Here is a 19,170-nt window from a genome sequence, read left to right on the forward strand (position 1 = left end):
CTCTGACACTGTGCTAAGTTAATTTTAGTGTGTGAAGCTTGTTCAAGTTAATATCTGAATAGTCATAAAAGATAACTCTGGGCAATAAGTACTTTTGATCTATTGACCATTGTCTACATATTTGTTTTTTTTACAAATCTAATTATTGCTCTGGGATGTATGTAATTGAGTTCTTATTGTAATACCAGTATGCCTGACTCCAGAATAAATGTTCTTGCTAGTGAACATTAAGTATTGCATAGTGATAATGTTAGAATAATAATAATAATAATAATAATAAGGTGGAGCCTAGAGCATGCAGTATAATTGCATTATTGTCTTAGTTCTTGCCATTGCTCTTACTTAAAGCAAAATATTTCCATAGAGCTAGCTGCCCTGTGGGATTTTAATTTGCTCGATTTACAGATGGGTATTTGGATTTCTTTGGGGTAAATGAATTTAGAAGTAGGATTTTAAATAGAATTCTCTTTTGTTATCATTTTACATAATAATTGAGGGAAAATCTGTAATGAATGCTCACATAAATGTAGGCAAGAATACATGTGATTTGAATTGCCATGAACCTTTGAATAAAAAAGGTTCTAGTATGCTATGATCTTTCCAAAAGACATTGCTCACCTAAAACTAAGATCATGAAAGGCCAAACCAATATGACCAATAGCTCATGTATTAATGTTATTCTCATTCAAGGCACAGTACTTTATCTAAGAGGGAGAGTGGTTCCCAGAAATAATTGTGTGCAGTACTGAAATCCCAGACATTTAAAATAAGCACCCTGCAGACTTTCCTTCCTAGTTTGTCCTTTTGGTTTGGATATCAAAAACTAGAGTCTCTTTCCAATTTGATCACAATATGGGATATCTAGGTGTTGTCTTACCTGATCACTCAAAGACTTTCAAGGGATTTTAACTTATTTTGACTTTCTGTGAGCGTGCAGTGATATAAATAGACGAGGAAGAGAATTTGTTTCAAGTTCACAATTTGTTATAATTCTGGAATTGTCAATATGGGCACTAAGGCTCAGGACAGACATGGTACAGTCACACTGGATGGGTAAAAGTCATACAGAACTGGTACAGGCACACTTCAGGTGGCATTGTTGACCAGATGAACCCAATTTTTTGTCTACAGGCTTTTGTGATACTTAAATGTGGAACAGTTGTTGTGACTGTCACTTCTAATTTGCACAGCCGTTGGTGTCAACAGCTCTTTCATGAGAAGAAAAGCTGTAACTATTGGCAATGTAATTTTATCTTAACACGAAATTATACAAGCTTAGTGTTCAGGCCATTGATATGTAACAATTTATAGATGGGCATGGCCATGAATTGAAAGAGCAGTAGTTGAATTCCATTGCTAAAATCCACACAGTATTTTTATGGTAATTTCTATTGCAGAAAGTATCTCTGGAGTGGAAGTGCCCACAGGAGACTGAACCAACCAGGCCTCCTAAGTTACTCAGCAGTACATTACTAGACATATATTAGCAGTTTTGGGTCTCACAGAGAAGGACAGAAGACTAGCCATCCACACTGCTGGGAGCTCCACCAGAAGTTCTGGGCTGCCAAGGACACAAGCATGTACTGTTGGACTGCTTTTGCATGCAGAGCAATCCAGGGCCAGCTCAGTAACAACTATTCCTTATGGCCTTTTGTCACAAGGATTTCCACCACTATGCAAAGATTCTATTAAATATTTGTTTCTGTATTTAACTAAATTGAGGTCGGATTCTTAGCCCCAAAAGAGAGTGATGGTGCTCCTCAGATACTGTTCAAAATTACAGTTTTGTTGAAAGGAACATATGGGCGAAGATTTTTCCCTTTCTGGTTGTTTGCAATAGAGGAGCACAGCAATGGAGTTATGTTTAACACAACAAAGTCTCATAGCTGAAATGTGCCATTTGTGCGCCTGTTTCTCAGAAAACAAGCTGTTCTTTCCTTCCCAGAATCATATTCTGTAGTCACAGAATGATTTAGGTTGTAAGGGACATGAAAGACCATCTTGTTCCAACTCCCCTGCCGTGGGAAGAGACACCTTCCACTAGAGCAGGTGGCTCAAAGCCCCACCCAACCTGGTCTTGGCTACAACTCAAAGCAAGGTGAATAAAAAATTAAAGAGAAAGCAAAATAAGGATGTCCTGTGCTTACATAAAAGTTATCTACATATTTGCATGGTCTTTGACTATATCCAATTACTGATAGTTTTTGACTGACTCTGTAATTCAGATGACCATCTTTCTTGCCACCAGGAGTTTCCTTTGAGAATGCACAGCCAACCCTTGAAGGACTAAGTTTGCAGAAGCAGAGATGAGGTCTCAGATATAGATCTACATTTTCACAGTGTACAGACAGCATTATACAACCACTTTAACCCACCAGACATCCTCTATATATCTACAGTAACAGAAGGTGAAGATTGACTACCTTGCTGGTACTATTTTGTATTATACTGACTGTAATTCTAGATTTACATTTCCCTCTACTATACAGTGTTTCCATCTTTTGCTGTGTCTTCTAGTTCTAACTTTCAGAAAGAATCCATGGAAGTCAACCCATACACATTGCCTGAATCATGTACATCTGCAACAGACATAACAGAAATTGTGGAGCCACTCTTTGGGAGGCAAGGTGATGCTGTGGCTCACAGCCTGACTGATACAGGTCATCCTGATGTGTCCAGGGACTTCCCTTTTATGCACAGCATGTTGTCTGCAGCCCCAGTCTTGCCCTTAGTGGTGGTGTTCTTGTTATCGTTGTTTCTAATTCAGAGGATGGATTTATTTGAGAGACAAAGGTATGGCTCTCATATGCCTCTGCTTGGTAGTCCTCAGAGACTGGAATAACCTCCTGGAATTTATAGCAAATACCAGTTTTAAGATTATCTACCTGCTGCTTGGAGATACTGGAATCTTTGTATGTGAAAGCCAACTGGTGGCTCCTTATCTGCATGTGCTCCTCCTGCAGGATAAATCAGGGCTGCTCACAGCAGGGCTGTGCTGGCACATGGCCTGAGGGCAGCTCACGCTGTGCCTGTGTGAGGATAGTGAGGGCACCATCCTGTGCTTCCCACGGGACCCAGTGCCAGTTCCCACCCCACTTGGTTCCTCAGGAGAGCAGCGAGACACCCAGGGAGTTGTTGTCATCTCCCACCTGGCAACTGCTTCCAGAGTTCCCAGGTCTTCAATGTGCCTCTTGGCTCTTGCCCAAAAGAGCATTTTAATAAGAGAGTCTTGCCTGCCTGTAGCCTCTCCAGGGCCCTGTGAGGATCCAGATGTGCTTTGCTCACCTGACACAGCATTGCCCAGTCTGGGCTGGTATTGAAGGCACTGGGCAAGAGGGTCTAGCAAGTAAATAAGCATTTTTATCTATCAAATCATTTGTGCTTTCAAAGTTAAGGATAATGAATGAGAAATAATAGACACCATTTCCTGCAATCAGCTGCCTAGTGACAGAAGGGTTTGGACACAGAAGTTGTGAAGGCAGTCTGTGTTCCTTGGTGTTCCAAGGCTGGGTCTGATATGGCCCAGTGACGGGCGCTCTCCCTACTTCCACTGCTCCATTAAGGACATTGTTCATTCTGTGTTTTGACATTATTTTATTGGAATTCTCAAACCAGCAGGAAGTAATGATACCTATTAAATTTTGAGAAGTTGGGAAAAAAAATTAAACTTTTCTTATTTTCTGAGGCAAAAAAAAAGAAAAGTATGCTGTATTGAGAACCATTCTGTCTTTGAAAATTATTTTAACAGAAGAACACACTTAGCAGTACACCAGTTTATTTCTTTTGGAAAGAATATGTGCTTCTGATCAGAAAAGGTTAAGATAGTTAATCTGAACTATAATAACATACTTGAAAAGCTGAAGTTTTTATCTGATCTGGAATGATTTTCCCTACATTTTATTTTTGCGTTCTGATTTTCTCTGAGAAGTTTTCTTGATGAGATTGAGAAACAAGACCACTATTACTTGGCATTTGCCCCAAAAATTACTTGGTTGTATAATAATGTACTATTTATTCTTTTATTCCTATGGGTCAGCTTCTGCAATTCTGCTTATGGTGAGAACTAGTCAGTTAATACATTGCTCTCATTCCAAAATACAAGGGAAGAAAATTGGCTTATTTCTAGCAATTTAAATCCAGAGTAATTCTGTTGCCTTAATTACTGTTACATAAAATCTACTGAATTTGAATTTCAGAATAGCTTGGCTTATGTGTACTTCACTCAAAGGTAGATATTTTAATACTGTCGCTTTAGTCAAGTGTAGCTACTTCAATACTTACAAACCCCTTCACAAAAGTTTAAGTGCTAATACAGGTTTCCTGGAAGGGAAGATTATTACTTTAAGTGTGGTACTATAATGAACCAATTTATAAGAGAATATCTGCATGAAATATCTTTATGCATATTTGTCTCATATTGCCATATATACACATGTGAAGAAGAAACAGCTTAGCTTCTAGAACAATTCTTTTTTTCTGCAGAGAACTTTGCTAATCAGTGTAACTGAAGCCTTCCATTTTGAGAAGGAAAGTGCCTGAGACGTGGCTTGGCAGCGTCCCCTCCAGAATGGTCAGTGGTTTCACTTCTGGCAGCTGAAGTGCCAGAGGGCACTGTGCTGTTGGGAATGTGAATATCCATTCACCAGAGGCAGGCTGAGGTCAACAGCAGCATTTGGTCACAAGGTTACTGTAGTTCACTTTGACAGCCAGGCTGGAGACCTGGGGACAGGAAACTCTGGTCTGATGAGTGAACTTAAATGTGAAGTTCATGACAAAGATTTTCTTCTTTTACAGTCCTTTTTTATCTGAGCTGTTTCAAAAGAAATACATGTTTCTGATGCATGGAACAGCCAATAAAAGCATCATTGGGAAATTTATTAGTGTTACTGCAGAACTGTTCAGGAGGGATGATAGCTTGTAGTGGTGAGGAGTGTTTTGAGTGAAGAGTAATATGTAGTGCATTTAGATTGATACGTGAGTGGAAGGAGGCACATGGCAGAGACATAAAGTACGTACCTCCTTCTCTTATCCATCACATGCATTCAGTCCAGGGAGTATTACTGCTCACTCTGCTCACTTTGTAAGTGAAATCCAGAGATGAAAAAGAAGAACTTAATATGTTTTTCCTGACAACAGTAATGTTAAATCATGAACGATTTGGGATGTTCCTGTAAATTTTGTGATATGTTGCATTCTTTTGTTTTCCTTCAATTTTGGTCAGCTTGTTCTGAAGAAAAGCTGTTAGCTAAACAAAAATATATTATTATTACACTTGCTGATGTACCATCTAAAGCAAAGCTATGTTTTAATCTGTTCTTCCACTGAGAGAAAAGAAAGCTACAGAAAACAGATGAATAGACAGAAGTAAGCAAGGTAAACCAGATGCCATATTTATAGTCTTAACTCAGAGATCATTTAGATGGCATGCCATTTTAGTTGCATATAATTTCTATTTTATATTCTAATTTGTTTTTTCTATTACAATGTGGGATTTTTCAGACCTGGGTCATGATGTTTAACGGGATAAATAAAATTAACAAATAAAGAAAATTTGTTTTAAAACTTGCTTGTGGAAAAAACATTCAGGTCACAGTGATACCAGTGGCTACTCCAGTACACACTTTGTGATTTCATCAGTCTCACTTCAAATTGCTCTGACTTAACATTTGTGTCTTCTATACATCTCAGGTTTCACTAAATGAAATAGATTATAAAGCATATCAGAAGATACTGCAAGTTTTCAAGGGCATATTTAGAAAAGAAAAGGTGTTGGGGGGGAGAAAGGGGAGCAAGATACCACTGGAAAACAATTTTGCCTTGTTGGAATGTTAAGTCACTAGTCCTTGGAGCAGTTGCTGCCTCTTTTTTCAGCTTGTGCAGTCAGACTGAGCTACTTGTGCATAGCGTGAGGCTGTTTCTTTAATGAAAGTACAAAGAAACTCTCATCTAGAGTTTTTGTCTTGATCAACAGTCATTTCATACTGCTCATTCTCAGTGAATAGTGGTGAACACCAGGAGGTCTGCAGTGGAAAGAACACTGAAAAGACATCAGCTAAGAATACATCAAGACTGTAGAATGGCCTTGCAAGGAAAAGCATTCACAATTTATAATTACATTATTGTCGCTTAACCCCAGCTGGCAACTCAGCCCCCCAACCCCCTCTAGCAGGATTGGGAAAAGAGAATCCAAAGCGTAAAAGTAGAAAACTCTTGGGTTGACATGGGAACAGTTTAGTAATTGAATTATTATAACAATAACAACAACAAACTGTAATGAAAGGGCAAATAACAAAGAGAAAAACAAGAAAGACAAGTGATGCAAATGTAAACAATTGATGATGCCAACTGACCGATGCCCAGCCAGCCCCTGACCATGGCACCTTGGCCAACCTTCCCCATAGTACATTGCTGAGCATGATGCCGATGGTCTGGTCCATCTCTTGGGTCCGTTGGGTACAGCTGAGTCCTCCCTCAACTCCTTGTGCACCCCCAGCCCCCTCCTTGCTGGGGTGGGATAAGGTGATAAGCAGAAAAGCCCTCAGCTCTGTGTAGTCTCTGCTCAGCACTAGCTAAACATCTTGGTGTTATCAACCCTGCTTCCAGCACACATCTCAGGCACAGCCCCTGTGAAGATAAATAACTCTACCCCAGCCCAAACCAGTGCATGCATGAACAATTCTGTACATGGATTTAAAAATTGCAACTTGAGTTTGGAGGGAAGAGTCTGTCTTTGTTGTAGAAGGAGTGTTAAAAATTAATTCGGTCACTGAAATCTAAGATAATTGTTCAGTAAATACCTTGTTTAGAAAGTCCTTTGGAAGCTCTGGAGCCACCACAGAAAGTGCTAAATGTTTTCCTTGAAGACTGGATTCTTGGATGCCTATTACCACTGCCTCTATATATGATCAGTTAATAACCACATTGTGAATATTTTTGATTTTTTTTCTCAAATAAATGGTTAAGAGCAATCATAAGCACTATTTAATTATGTGTCCTACATATATTTTATTCTTAGGTGATTAATTTGTGGTTAAAATGTGTTTTTGGAAAACTGCAGGCACGACTCTCAGAAGAATTTGAATTTATAACCGTTATAAACCCTTCATCTCTAATAAATTTTAGAAGCTGAAGTATTGAAAGAAATTCAGAAAAGAAAATCCCACTCAGGCATCACAATCTGACACCTAAAATTGAAATAGGCATATTTTCTATCTGAGGGATCATTACTGCATTGCATCCAAAAAAGTTTACTTCTCTGGAGGACTTGTGTTTATTACATGAAAATGGTCTTTAACTTCTACATGCAAAGGTGTCATGTCTAATTATTACTTACCAGTTTCCAAACAAGCAATTCATGTCATCCACCACTCATTGGGAAAATCAGCATTTCAAAGATCTTCTTCTTTTAACTCTTCTTTGGTTCAAGCAGAACTTTGTCACATGTCCTCGTGATAGACTGGTGTTATGATCAGTGCTGAAGAGCCCAGATCCAGTTATCTCAGCATTAGATTATGCTGTGTTGTGTTATTACAGCCACTTGGCCAGTGAACTTCGCAATATCTGTGTGAGTCAGGAATCCCCCTGGGTAACTTGTTCCAGTTACTGTATGACCACCCTAACAGGAGAAAAAAAAAGAAAGAAAATAAATTAAAAAAAGTCTTCCTAATATCTAATTGGAATTTTTCATGTTCTAAGCTGTGTCCATTGTACCTGGTCATTTCATTTGCAGTAAGTGTCTGGCTCCATCGCGTCTCTTCCCGGGCAGGTACCTTCCTGTGCAGTTGGCTCCCAGCCTCTGCTGGTGCCCAGGATTATTCCTGCCTTGTGCAGGACTTGCTGAGGGCTGTGGCAGCTGCTGTGCTGCTGTTGGTTCTGTTTGGCCTCATTTCATATCTGGTATTTGTTGTTACTACCAGAGGAAGAGCCCCAATTACAATTATTGAGTAATCATAATTTCCACTGTGAAAATCTAGAATAATGTTTGCTAGCTACTTCTTTTTCTTTTTCTTTGTGTCACCTGACATTTACTCTTCTTGGTTTGAAATTTCATAGTTCCAAATTGAAATTTTTTAAAGTGAGCTCATTTTTTTCCTTTCTTTTTTTTTTTTCTCTGTGCATGTAGGTGTGTAGTGTCATTCCTAGAAAGCATTTTAGAAAGATGAAAAGGCAAAGGACCTGTGGTGCTGCCAGTAAAACTTCAAAAGTAACATAATTTCTGAAATAATAATGGTTAAGAAATAGCTGCTACGTGTCCCTTTGACATTTGTTTGTTCCTCGAAAAGGTGCCAGTTCTTAGAGGAAAGGCATCTCAATTACTGTGTCCAGAGGGTCAGCAGCCTTTTGCCTTTCTTGGAATGAAGGAGAAGGTAATCTCTGAAATAGGCAGTTTGTTTTCTTATCTTTTGAAAGCCTCTGTATGATCTTCTTTATCACTATAGTTACTCCCTGTTTGTAAGCAGTGAAAATATTTCCTTTTCAGTATTCTGAAAGGCAGTGGAAGAGAGAAGATTGGCTTTACATTCTACAGAGTCCAGTCAATTATCATTTCTAATTTCAGGTGGATTTCCTGCTCTTGTAATTTATTGTTCTTACTTTATTTATTAGTGGAAAGGGGGAGTATTATCCTGCTCTTTCCTAGTACAGCTGACTGCAGACCAGCTTTCTGATAAGTCTCAGTCAGGCCACTTCATTGTACAGCTTCATAGATCAATGTCTTTAGTGATTTATATCTTCTCATTGATTGTGGAAAGCTTGCCATTTCCAGGCTGCAGGGACTGTTTCCACCTCTTGTTTTCCATTGGCTGTAGGGCCCATAGTGTTTCATCAAAGAGCTCATCATCAGTGTACTATTTGTTTGATTTATAGAGCAAACTCAATACTTGGAAATAGTGGTCAGGGCAGGATGTCATTTAAGATTTGCAAAATACTGTTGGTTTCAGAAAAGCAATGACAGTTTAAAGCAGCTTGAGGAGCTTACGCAGTGTGGGCCTCGATTGGAAGTTTCTCATTAATTTCTGTGGGAATGGGTCTGCAGTGAGCAACATAATCCCAGTTTCAGTAAGATTTCAATTTTTAATATTTTGATTGTCTCCTTGTTGACCAGAGCATTAGAGATGTAGATGAGCCTTTGCTGTAGAATTCTCATCAGGCTGCTCTGTTTGCATCCTCTCAAGGTACAGGCACGTGTCTTAAATTTGTTGGTCTGGGGAGACTCAGAGCTGAGTTACTGCTTTTTTCCTTTTTTTTTTTTTTTATTTTTTCTGCTGTCCAGCTTACTTCCAGAGCACCATTTCCATCTGTTACCTTTTCAGAGAAATTAAACTGCACTGTTCAGCAGGACAGCACTTATTCTGCCTTTGCTGGACTTGGGACATGGACGGGATTTTGTCACTCCCCTTGAAACCCTCCCTGGCTGTGCAGTACATGAGGCAGACAAGCAGAGGCTGTTCAGGAGTATCAAACAATGGGCTTTATTTGAGATAACAGAAGAAGTATAGGACTCTGGGGAAAAAAAGAATAAGCTTCTTTGCACCATTGTTTGCTGCCTTCAGCCTGCTCACTACAGAGTTTTCTGTAGGATTTGACCATCAACGCTGGAGACACTTTCCTTGTGCAGTTGTTGCTGCCCCTTCCTCCCCCTCAGATATTAACAGATTTTGCTCTCTCAAGAGGTTTCTATTATTCCAAAAGCTTTGTCATCCTCCCTCTTCCTTGTCTTGACTTTTTCACAAAAGGTGTGTAAAAAGTACCTGTTTGCTTCCTTGAGTGTGGATTTTCCGCTCTGTCCTTACTGGGTATCACCCAGGTGGAACTGGCGGAGGAGTCAGGGCAGTGCCCTCAGCACATGACATGCCTGAGTACAATTTCTAAGGTTAATAGTGTTTTCTTCTGTTCTGCAGATTTTCTGGGTAGGGTAGATGACACATCAGGGAGCTTTTTAGCCAATGCCTGAAACACTGAAACTTGTTTATTATTAATCAGTAATAAACTAATTTTGGAACTATATGAGCTGTACTTCAACACTCAGACAGGGGTAACAGTACTAAGTGTCTTTAGGTATTCTACTGCACATCATAGTAAAACAGGGTGTGTGTTCTTGATTTTGCCACTTGTATGCAAAGTTCAAAGATTTTGTAATTATAAGATGAATGGGTTACTTCTTTATGTGACTGGTATTGACTCTGTGAGAAGTTGTATTGCTCCCCTTTCTGTCATGCAATGTCATAACCTGTGCTTTCTTCCACCTGTCCTTTGAAATTTTTGCCCTGACTTTTAGCAAGAAAGGTGCCCCTGTGCATATATTTATGTTTTCATCTATTCTTAGCCACATCTGACTCATGTCACATTCTCTTCTAAAAATAATTGTATTTGAATTGCATCAGAGAGATACCTTTGTCATTTCTTTCCCCTGAGTTCTTGAAGTGTTTTATGTCAACACACTCCTTGGGGCAACTTGAAGGAAAAATGCATTAATGGCTCCTTTACAGATATTTGATTGTTGTATTGATGACTAACAAACATGAAAAAAACCCACCAAGTACTATATTTATGGTTCCTTTGTGATCAGCATAGCACTAATGTTGTAAACCTGATGGAATGCCTCTTTGATGTCTGTATTTTAGGGCTCAGAATGGGATCTGTGCTTCATGATTTGTGTAAGGGTATTCAGTAATTAAGCCCATAGCTTATAAAATTAATTCTTGATTAAAGTTTTAACATAGTTTCTAAGCTAGCTAATATTTTAAAAATACATTGATATAAATGTGATCTGCAGTGCTGATTTTTGATTCCATTACATTTATGAGTTTCAGTTAAGATGGTACCTTGCTATTAAGTCTCAGAGAGTTGTATCTGCACAGTTCTTCAAGCTGTATGAGTTCTTCATGAAAATGCATTCTTTTATGCTTGGAGCGAGTTCATGTTGTGTAGTAGTTACAGGAAATGCATCTCAGTTGTGGACTAACCCAAAGATCATGCAAGTGTGAACCTTTGTATATAAGAATCATCAGAAAGGCACACAGAGGAAACTAAATGCTCCTTGAAAATCCTCTCTAGGTTTGTGTTGACAATCAGTATTTAAATGCTGATTTATCTCAGAGTTTCCATCAATCTGCTCATTAGATGTCACACTGCATGTGCTCATACAGTGAGAGAAGGTGGTTTCCAAGGTAGAGCCTGTCCTCTTCCTGCTGGGCTCTCTCTGCTCCCGTGTACTTCTCTTTTCTTCCATTATGCCTTGACATTTGGGCAATGTTTTACATTGCCTGCTTGAAGTCTTGATGTTTTGCTTGCTCTATCTCACTCTCTCTCTCTCAACAGAGAACTTAGACACATAATTAATGGAGTTAGCAAGATTCACTGTTCAATCCTATCCTTTTTATAAACCTCTTGTAACACTCAGCAGCCACAGTCCACTCAGCAGCAGCAGCAGCAGCAAGTAATAACCCAGTCTGACTGGCTTGGAACACACTGGGGCACTTCTGGAAGTTTTGCTCTCAGTTTGATTCTCTCTAGTAATATATTAGTGTGGATCCTAAATCAGTATTCAAGTGGCAGCCTGATTCTCAGCCCATTATTTAGTAATTCAAATATTAACTCTAGATGAAGAAAGGTGAAATACATTAGGGATGAACATATGTTGGCTTTTCCTCAGTAAGCTGCTTTAGGTCTCAGTGGCAAAATGCTTTCATTGAAAGCAACTGTTCAACTTTCACTGCAATTTTTAACGAAGGAAATGGAAGTTATTTTATTAAAGAGATGATGAGTTCTGTGTTTTAATAATCTGAAGGAGATGTAGCAGTTAAGTTGTGCATACACTTGCAGAATTGGAATAGCAACGTGTTTCACAGACCCTTCATGACTCCACTTATTTAGTGCTTTAATCATGTCACTGGCAACTTTCTGTGTCTTTTTTTCATTCATATACAAGGGAGAATTGAAGATATTTGCATAGTTCACTTCATTTGCACCTGGGAGTAATGACACTTTAAAAAAATCATTTCAGGAAAAGCTGTCAGAAGACAGTAGAAGATGTAAAGAAGGCATGGAAAAAATTCACACAGTGGCAGATGAAGATTCAAGAAGTGAAAGCAGCAGCACTGAGGAGGAAAAAGAAAAGACAAAATTGCTATTGGAGCGTTTGAAAGCTCTGGAGGTAAGAAGCACAACAGTTTCACACATAGAGACCACCCTTCCCCCTGCTCATTCATTTCTTGGCACTGAATCACACTGTAGTATTAATCTAATCTTTCACAGTTCACCTGATTTCATGTTATGGGGTATTTTTTTTCTGATTCATTTACCAAGGATGAACAAGAAGCTTAGAACCACTAAAAGGATCCCTCTGTAATGTTCAGCAGCAGATATCTTTAAAAAGAACTTAATACATTATTTTAATTTCATCAAGACCATTTAATAAGACAAATTGGTTTCACTGGTTTTGTTTCAATTATTAATATTGCAAGACCAATACAGGTGGTTTAACAACTGTCATAAAACCAGTGTTGCTTCATTGTAGTTTAATGCTCAACTTTTGATTGCTGGTCTACTTGCTTGGGAGAACTCAGGCCTTTTTGCAGCTGCATTGCAGAAAATCTATTTCCTTGGTGGCCACATGGAAAACTACCCACTGTGCATTGTGAGTTGTTTCTGGAAAATTAAGATCTGCCCTAGTGCATCTTGTGGTAGCTTATAAGTAAAGTTTTCAAGTTTTCTTAGGCAGACATGGCCAAGGTGCAGGTAATACTGAAACTGCTGTATACATATTTTGTGCTCCTTGCTAGAAGCATGGGTTTCAATGTCTATGAAATAAGACCCTGACTTTTTAATACTACAAAGTTATAATTTTAACTTGCCAGGTGTTTCCTCCCTTCTTTTCTGTTCAAGTATCTTTATAGCATTATAGGTATGGATTAATGAATTTCTTAGAATGATCTTGGTGACATTTTGCCTATGTAGGGTATTGATAAAGAAAGATTCATCACTGGATCTGTTCATTTTTGGTTTAGTGTGTATGCTCTTTCACAAGATAATTTTTGTGTTGGGTTGTCCTCGGATCAGATTTCATTTTGGACAAAAATTCTTTTTTTCTTCAGGGCTAACTTAGATAAAAGTAAACCATAAGCAGTTATAATCATGTTTGGATGTAAGTACAGAATCTGAAATTCAAAAGGTATAGGCAGTCTCTGCAACTTTACTTTAGAGGCTTAACTCTTTGTAAAATAAACACATGCAATGTTAAATAACTAATTTTTCCCTGGGGAAAACCCACATGCTACGAGTTTTCAAAGGCCACCAAACTCACGTACAGTTTACTATAGTCCTGCTTTATCTGTTGATGGAGAGTGACTGCAGGTTCCTTGTGATCTTTTATTTCAAAAATGCATAATTTCTATTTGCTTTGCCTCACTCCTCATCAGTCTGCATGACATTTGCAGTTCTTTATGTCCACAGTTGGTAGGAAGGTGTTCAATAATGTCACAGCCTTTATCAGTTATGGCAAATTGCCCAGATACAAAAGGCAGCACTAAGGACAGGCAGGATCTGGTTCAGGGAGGACAGGGAAGAGGCCTCCTCGCTGCCTGTGCAGTGGCATGTTCAAAACCACATGTTAGCAAATGCCAGTGCTCCAAGAATTAATCTACATTAAGGAGTCTAAGGAGCTGTCAAAGCAGAAAGATGAACTGCAGAGCCAACATTAATTGTGATCCAATGTAATCAAAACAAAGTGTCATTAATTGTCTGTTGTTTAATGTTACATATTTTGCACTTTATTTTTCTTTTAAAGAGCATAAATTGCTGTGTCAAAGACTATATGGTTTATTAATTAAGGCACATATTTTTAAAGTTATATGCAATTAGCAGTTCTAATTCTTTAATATTTTCAGAGTAATTATTCTAAATATATTATTAGTCTTTAGAGAAAGGAACAAAAAATTACTGTTTGTTAATTCCTGTGCTATGGGCGTCAGGATCTTTAATCTTACTTTACATGATTAGATGTTACTGTGTCATACACAATTAATAATATCAGAAATGCTAATAAAGTGCTTACTAAAGATGATCCTCATCTGTGCCCTCTAGAATCTGAAGAATGCCTGTAAACAGAAGCTACTAAAAGTAAAAGTGATATTGTGGCACCTAATCCATTAGTGCCTATTAATATAATTTCATTAATATCAGCCCTGGTATGAAAGCTTTTGATATCTCTTCCTATTGGTTTATTTGTTACTCAAGTGTAGCTCATGAAAAGCTGTAGCCTTGTCTGTTAGAACATTGTAGAATTACTCTTCAGGAATTTCTGGCTTTGTGACAAAAGCTGTAGTCATCCTGTTGTGTTGGATCTGGACCAGGAAATTATCAAATCTAAGAATAAAAAAAGAGGTGAGGCTTCATTTTCACTGAAAACTTTCTTTAATGCCTTCCATATTGTGGAAGTTGTCTTTAATATTTCTTCTTTTTTTCTTATATTTGGGTGCTGTCAAATGCATTGCCAAATGAATTTCATTAAAACCCTTTAGATTTTATTAACTTCTGTTTAATCTAGAAAATTTTTCACTGAACAATAGAAATCAGTATAATAAAGTATGTTTGTAGTCAGCTCAAGTGAAAGCTATCATATGCTTTGATAAGAGATATCTACACATACTCTCCCATTGCTCCTTTTACTTATAAGTTTTTTACATCCTTTATCATTTACAGCAAATTCTATTTCTGCTCTACTGACTGATAAATACCATACATTCCTAATCAAATGAAAGAGATGACAAATAGCAAATGGTTCGTACCATCTTCTATCCCATTTTATGTAGTTGAAATTAATTGTGATTTCCTGGGTATCAAAACTCCTTTGTGCCTTCAGCATTTTTACTTGGCTGCTCTTGAAATGCCATTTAATTTACTTGAGCAGTTATGATCAAATGCCTTCTAACTCTTAAAAAGAAAAAAAAACCATTCTCTGATAACTTCTCTGTGTATTTGGAGTGCTGCAAAAATGAAATATTAATGACATATGGTGCATAGCATGAACTCTGTGGTGAAATTTCATTTTGTTAATCTACTTTCTTCACCACAGGAATTGCAATTTTTTTTTAATTGTAACCAGAAATGCACAAAAAAATATAATTTATTCTGGACATTCATCAGCCCCCATCCAGCAATATCAGGCCTGTGTAGGTGTATACAAAATTACAGTAAAACAATAATGTTATATTTGCAGAGTCATATACATACAAGTTGGAAATTTTTCACCAAACCTTAATTTGCTCTCCTGGGTATGTTAGGTGTTACATGGACTCTCATTGCAAGATTGTCTACTATTTCTTGTTTCCAGCAAAAACAGTTTACACATTTACAGTCCACAGAGGAAAGCTTTAACAATATTCTATATCAGAAAAACAGTGTCTGTAAAGGCCTTAAGACTGTCCCAGGGCTTTGTTATCCAGTATGGAGCTGTGGATTCTCTGCCTCAATTTACCCTCAAAATGACTAAAATACAGGCTGCCCGAGCACCTGCATAATTGCTGCAAGTGATTTGAACTGATATACAGCATTAATGTCAGCCTTAATGTAAACATGTCTGTAAAAGCCATAGTTACTTTGATTTTAAAAATTTAATCAGTGATAAATACTGTGTGAGCTTTGAAGGCTTATTAAGGTCTGTCATTTGCACAGACATTTCTGCAGTGAGGATAATTCAGTATGAATTAACTATGTCTGACTCTGAAACATTCCATCTCTTTTGGACTTCCTTCTTGGCAACTGAATTAGTGTAACTTTCTTAGAAAGTGTTTGCTTTTGGTTGATTATGAAGAAGGTGGGATTGCTCCAGACTAAATGACCAAAGAGTACCTAATGCAGGTTGTATTGGACAATGCTTTGCTTTGGCAGTAAAATAGGGATTCTGTAAGATGCCCAAGTTTTCTTGAGGGTGTTACCTACTTTCATATGCTTCATGTCTCCTCAATTGCTCAAGAAGAGAGGGGAGCGTGATTAGACTTTGGATGAAGGCTCAAGAAGATGGGATTCAGTTCCCATCTCAGCTGCAGATGTCCTGCATCCTCAGCATCCTCAGTCCAATCTGTTTGTGCCTTGGTAGCACATCTGTAGACAGACGATTTACCCACCACAGCCTGTGGCAGTGCACAACTAACACCTTGCTAAACCCACAGTGTTTTACATTCACATTAAAAGAAACATTGTCAACAAAGAAGTGGTTCCCCCGTTTTGCCGAGCGTCCCCTTCGCTCTCTGCAGTGGGCATGAATTCTGTTGGCCTCAAAAAAGTACTGACTAAGGGCTGCTCTCAGCCTTGCATTTTCCCCCAAACAGCAGCCGCTGGGGTAGCATTAAATTGTAACCTTGGAGTTATCAAATGAAAAGCCTAATTCATGTGTGAAAATCTCATTGCTTGCGGCCGAGTGAGGCTCAATGAAAGTTTCAGCAAACTGAGCTGCAGCTGAAGCTGTGGCTGCTGGGGGAGAGGCACGAAACCACTCTCATTTTAATTAAGGGATTTTGCCCTCTTGCCCTTTGCAGTTCATCATAAAAAGAGGTGTTTTGTTTTAAGAAATTGAGCTTTAGGAGAAAACTCACTCAGGATAATAAGCTAAATGTTCAAATATATTAGAGGGGTAATTTCCCTTGTATCATCACCATTAAACAAATGAGGAAGTATGTCAAGTATTTCCGATATTATGTTTTTACTACCCTGCAGAGGAAGAAAGACATGATAGCAATGAACTATGAACTATAAAAAAGAACTATGAGAAGGGTACAAAATTTCTCTGAGTGGATCAAGATAACTTTGAGTGGGATGCTGGTGGCTTTTATTTTGCTACTTTTTTTTTCTCTGTTTTTTAGGGCAGGGTTGTTTTGTGTTTAGGTTGGTGGGTTGTTTTGGGGTTTTTGTTTGTCTTCTTATTTTCCATGTGCTGCAATGTACAGTGGTAAGAAAACTGATAAATATTTTGTTTTCCATGGAAAGAAACACACAGTATGCAGGGGCAAAGAGCCTGAGTTTCTGAAAGTCATTGAGGAAGGACTTCCAATGTATGGAAAGTCAACCTCTTTTCTGGTGTATAGGAAATTTGAATTACTTGATTTAGATGCATAGTAAAATGGTGAAACTTTAAGATATTTTTTAGCAACATTATAAATATTTTGTAGCAACCAGTCTTGTTCCATCCAATGTATTTAATCTGATTCAGCAAGAAGCCTCTTCTTAGCCCAATGCCTTGGCCATCCACATAACTAGGTTCATTATGCTGATCAGTCACCAAAGGCCAACCTGCTTAATTCTAATTATTGGATTTTTTTACTTTTAAGTCTTTTCAGTAGGAGGCTTTTGTAATTAGTTTTCTAAACTGTGCCTAAGAACTCTTTTGTTTTTCATAGCAGACAATGAGGCACGGAAAGTCTTATTTCCAAACTTACACAGTGGCTGATAATGAATCAGCACTGACTTGCATCACTGATTTCAAAAACAGCCCAGTTTATTCCAGTCCTTTCCAGATAATAGTATTGGCAAACTGTTTTAGCTTTCCAATAGCTGAGTAAATTTTAAATTAAAACCAAACAAGTACTATCAAGCTGAATATATTGTATAATCTGTTGCTGCTTGAACTCATTTGCTGTAGGTCCTCATTGGCTCAGTTGTTCTTAGTGTTTGGGAAATGAATCTCCTGGCTGCTCCCTATTTCTCCTTCCCTTTATGCTCTGGGGTACTTTCCTCTATGCTGTCTGCCCTCACCTGCTGCTGCATCTTTCCCAGATGTTTGTACCTCCCTCCTGCCAGCTCATGTACTCCTGCTGTCCACATCTCCCACTATGGCTTTTCCATCCATCCTACAAACTGCTCATAAGGATGTAAAGTTCCATGCTCCACAGTTGGCACAGATCCTGGGTAGATTTCAGTGTTTGATGCACCTTATCAATTGGGATGTTAATGGAAATAATATCCTCATATAGATGAAGACTAATAGAAACCTCTTCTGAGCAGACAGTTCAATGCAGTTGGTATATGGGGAGTATTTAAGAGCAGAGAATGTATTTCTTGCAGACGTGTAAAATATTAATCTTTCTAGTTTTCTCTCTCCTTTTACCTTTTTTTCTTTTTTTCCTAAGCCACTTGAAATTCATGGCAATTTCTTCTTTGGCATGGAAAAATCAAGATGATCTAGTAGGGATATGAATTTACACAGAGATGTTGAAAATAGCTCTGCCCGCTGGATGTAAGAGGAGCTGTTCAGATTTACTCTGTTTGTCATTGCTGTAACCATTGGCTGCTATCATTAGAGGGAAACTGCAGATCCACTGTTCCACCAAACAGCTCCATCTCCTGAAATGGGAGAGTGCCTCAATATAAATTACTGTGCATTAACTTGTTGTCTCCATGAGTAGTGAAAGAAGTATGGAGAAAGCCATGCATATCTGCATTTTTCTCACTATTCAGTTCAATGAAAGCTTAATATTTTTTGAAAGTCAACCGTGGTGCCTCCTGGGAATTTTAGTCTGAGTAACAGCTGGTAGAGTTTTATTTTCTAAGTCTAGGGAAAACAAAAGAATATTGAATTGCTTCTCCTATGATGCACGGCAGAAGTGGTTCAGAAGTTACATGTTTTGGGTCACAACATGTAGAGCTTCTGAGTCTTTGGCACATGTTGGAAAGGAAAAACTTTCAGATTTACTCGCTGTTTTCTACTATGAGATACCCACAAAGCAGAAATCTATTGAAATTTGCTAATTCAGCCAAGTGCTCAAAAGAATATGCTCCAACTAATATTACTACTCTGTTATGTCATAAAACTGTGTTTAATTGTTTTATGTGTGCCAATGTGTCATACCCCATCAACTAAGTGTATAAAGGGAATTTTGCTGCCTTTCAGATTTTTTTGCCTGTACTCTGCTCATGCAGTAAACTCAGCTTTTAATGAAAGTTACTCACTTTCTATCTTCAGATAATTCAGTGCTCTTATCGCACATATCAGTGTATCCCAGTGAGGTACAAGGCATTGGAAAGGCAGTGAGTAACTTACGCTGTTCCTGATTTGTTCATTCTCAAGCTAGAATGATATAAAATGCCCTTTTTCAGGGCAGTGAATCCAACATCTTCCCAGTTGAAAAAAATGTCTTATATGCAATTATTTACTTCACATTAATATTTTAGTCAAGA

At 38.1% G+C, this 19,170-nt stretch overlaps 1 protein-coding gene across 3 annotated transcripts in view; it reads left to right on the forward strand.

Annotated features, from left to right (window-relative positions):
* NCKAP5 (NCK associated protein 5) overlaps positions 1–19,170 on the forward strand; it is a 205,899-nt gene that overhangs the window by 73,384 nt on the left and 113,345 nt on the right. For all 3 annotated transcript variants that reach the window (XM_071562747.1, XM_071562748.1, XM_071562749.1), the window contains exon 4: positions 12,005–12,154. In XM_071562747.1, coding sequence (XP_071418848.1) covers positions 12,005–12,154 — 150 coding nt within the window. The remainder of the gene's footprint in view (positions 1–12,004; positions 12,155–19,170) is intronic.

Source organism: Pithys albifrons, chromosome 8, assembly GCF_047495875.1.
Source record: "Pithys albifrons albifrons isolate INPA30051 chromosome 8, PitAlb_v1, whole genome shotgun sequence".
Taxonomy (NCBI): Eukaryota; Metazoa; Chordata; class Aves; order Passeriformes; family Thamnophilidae; genus Pithys; species Pithys albifrons.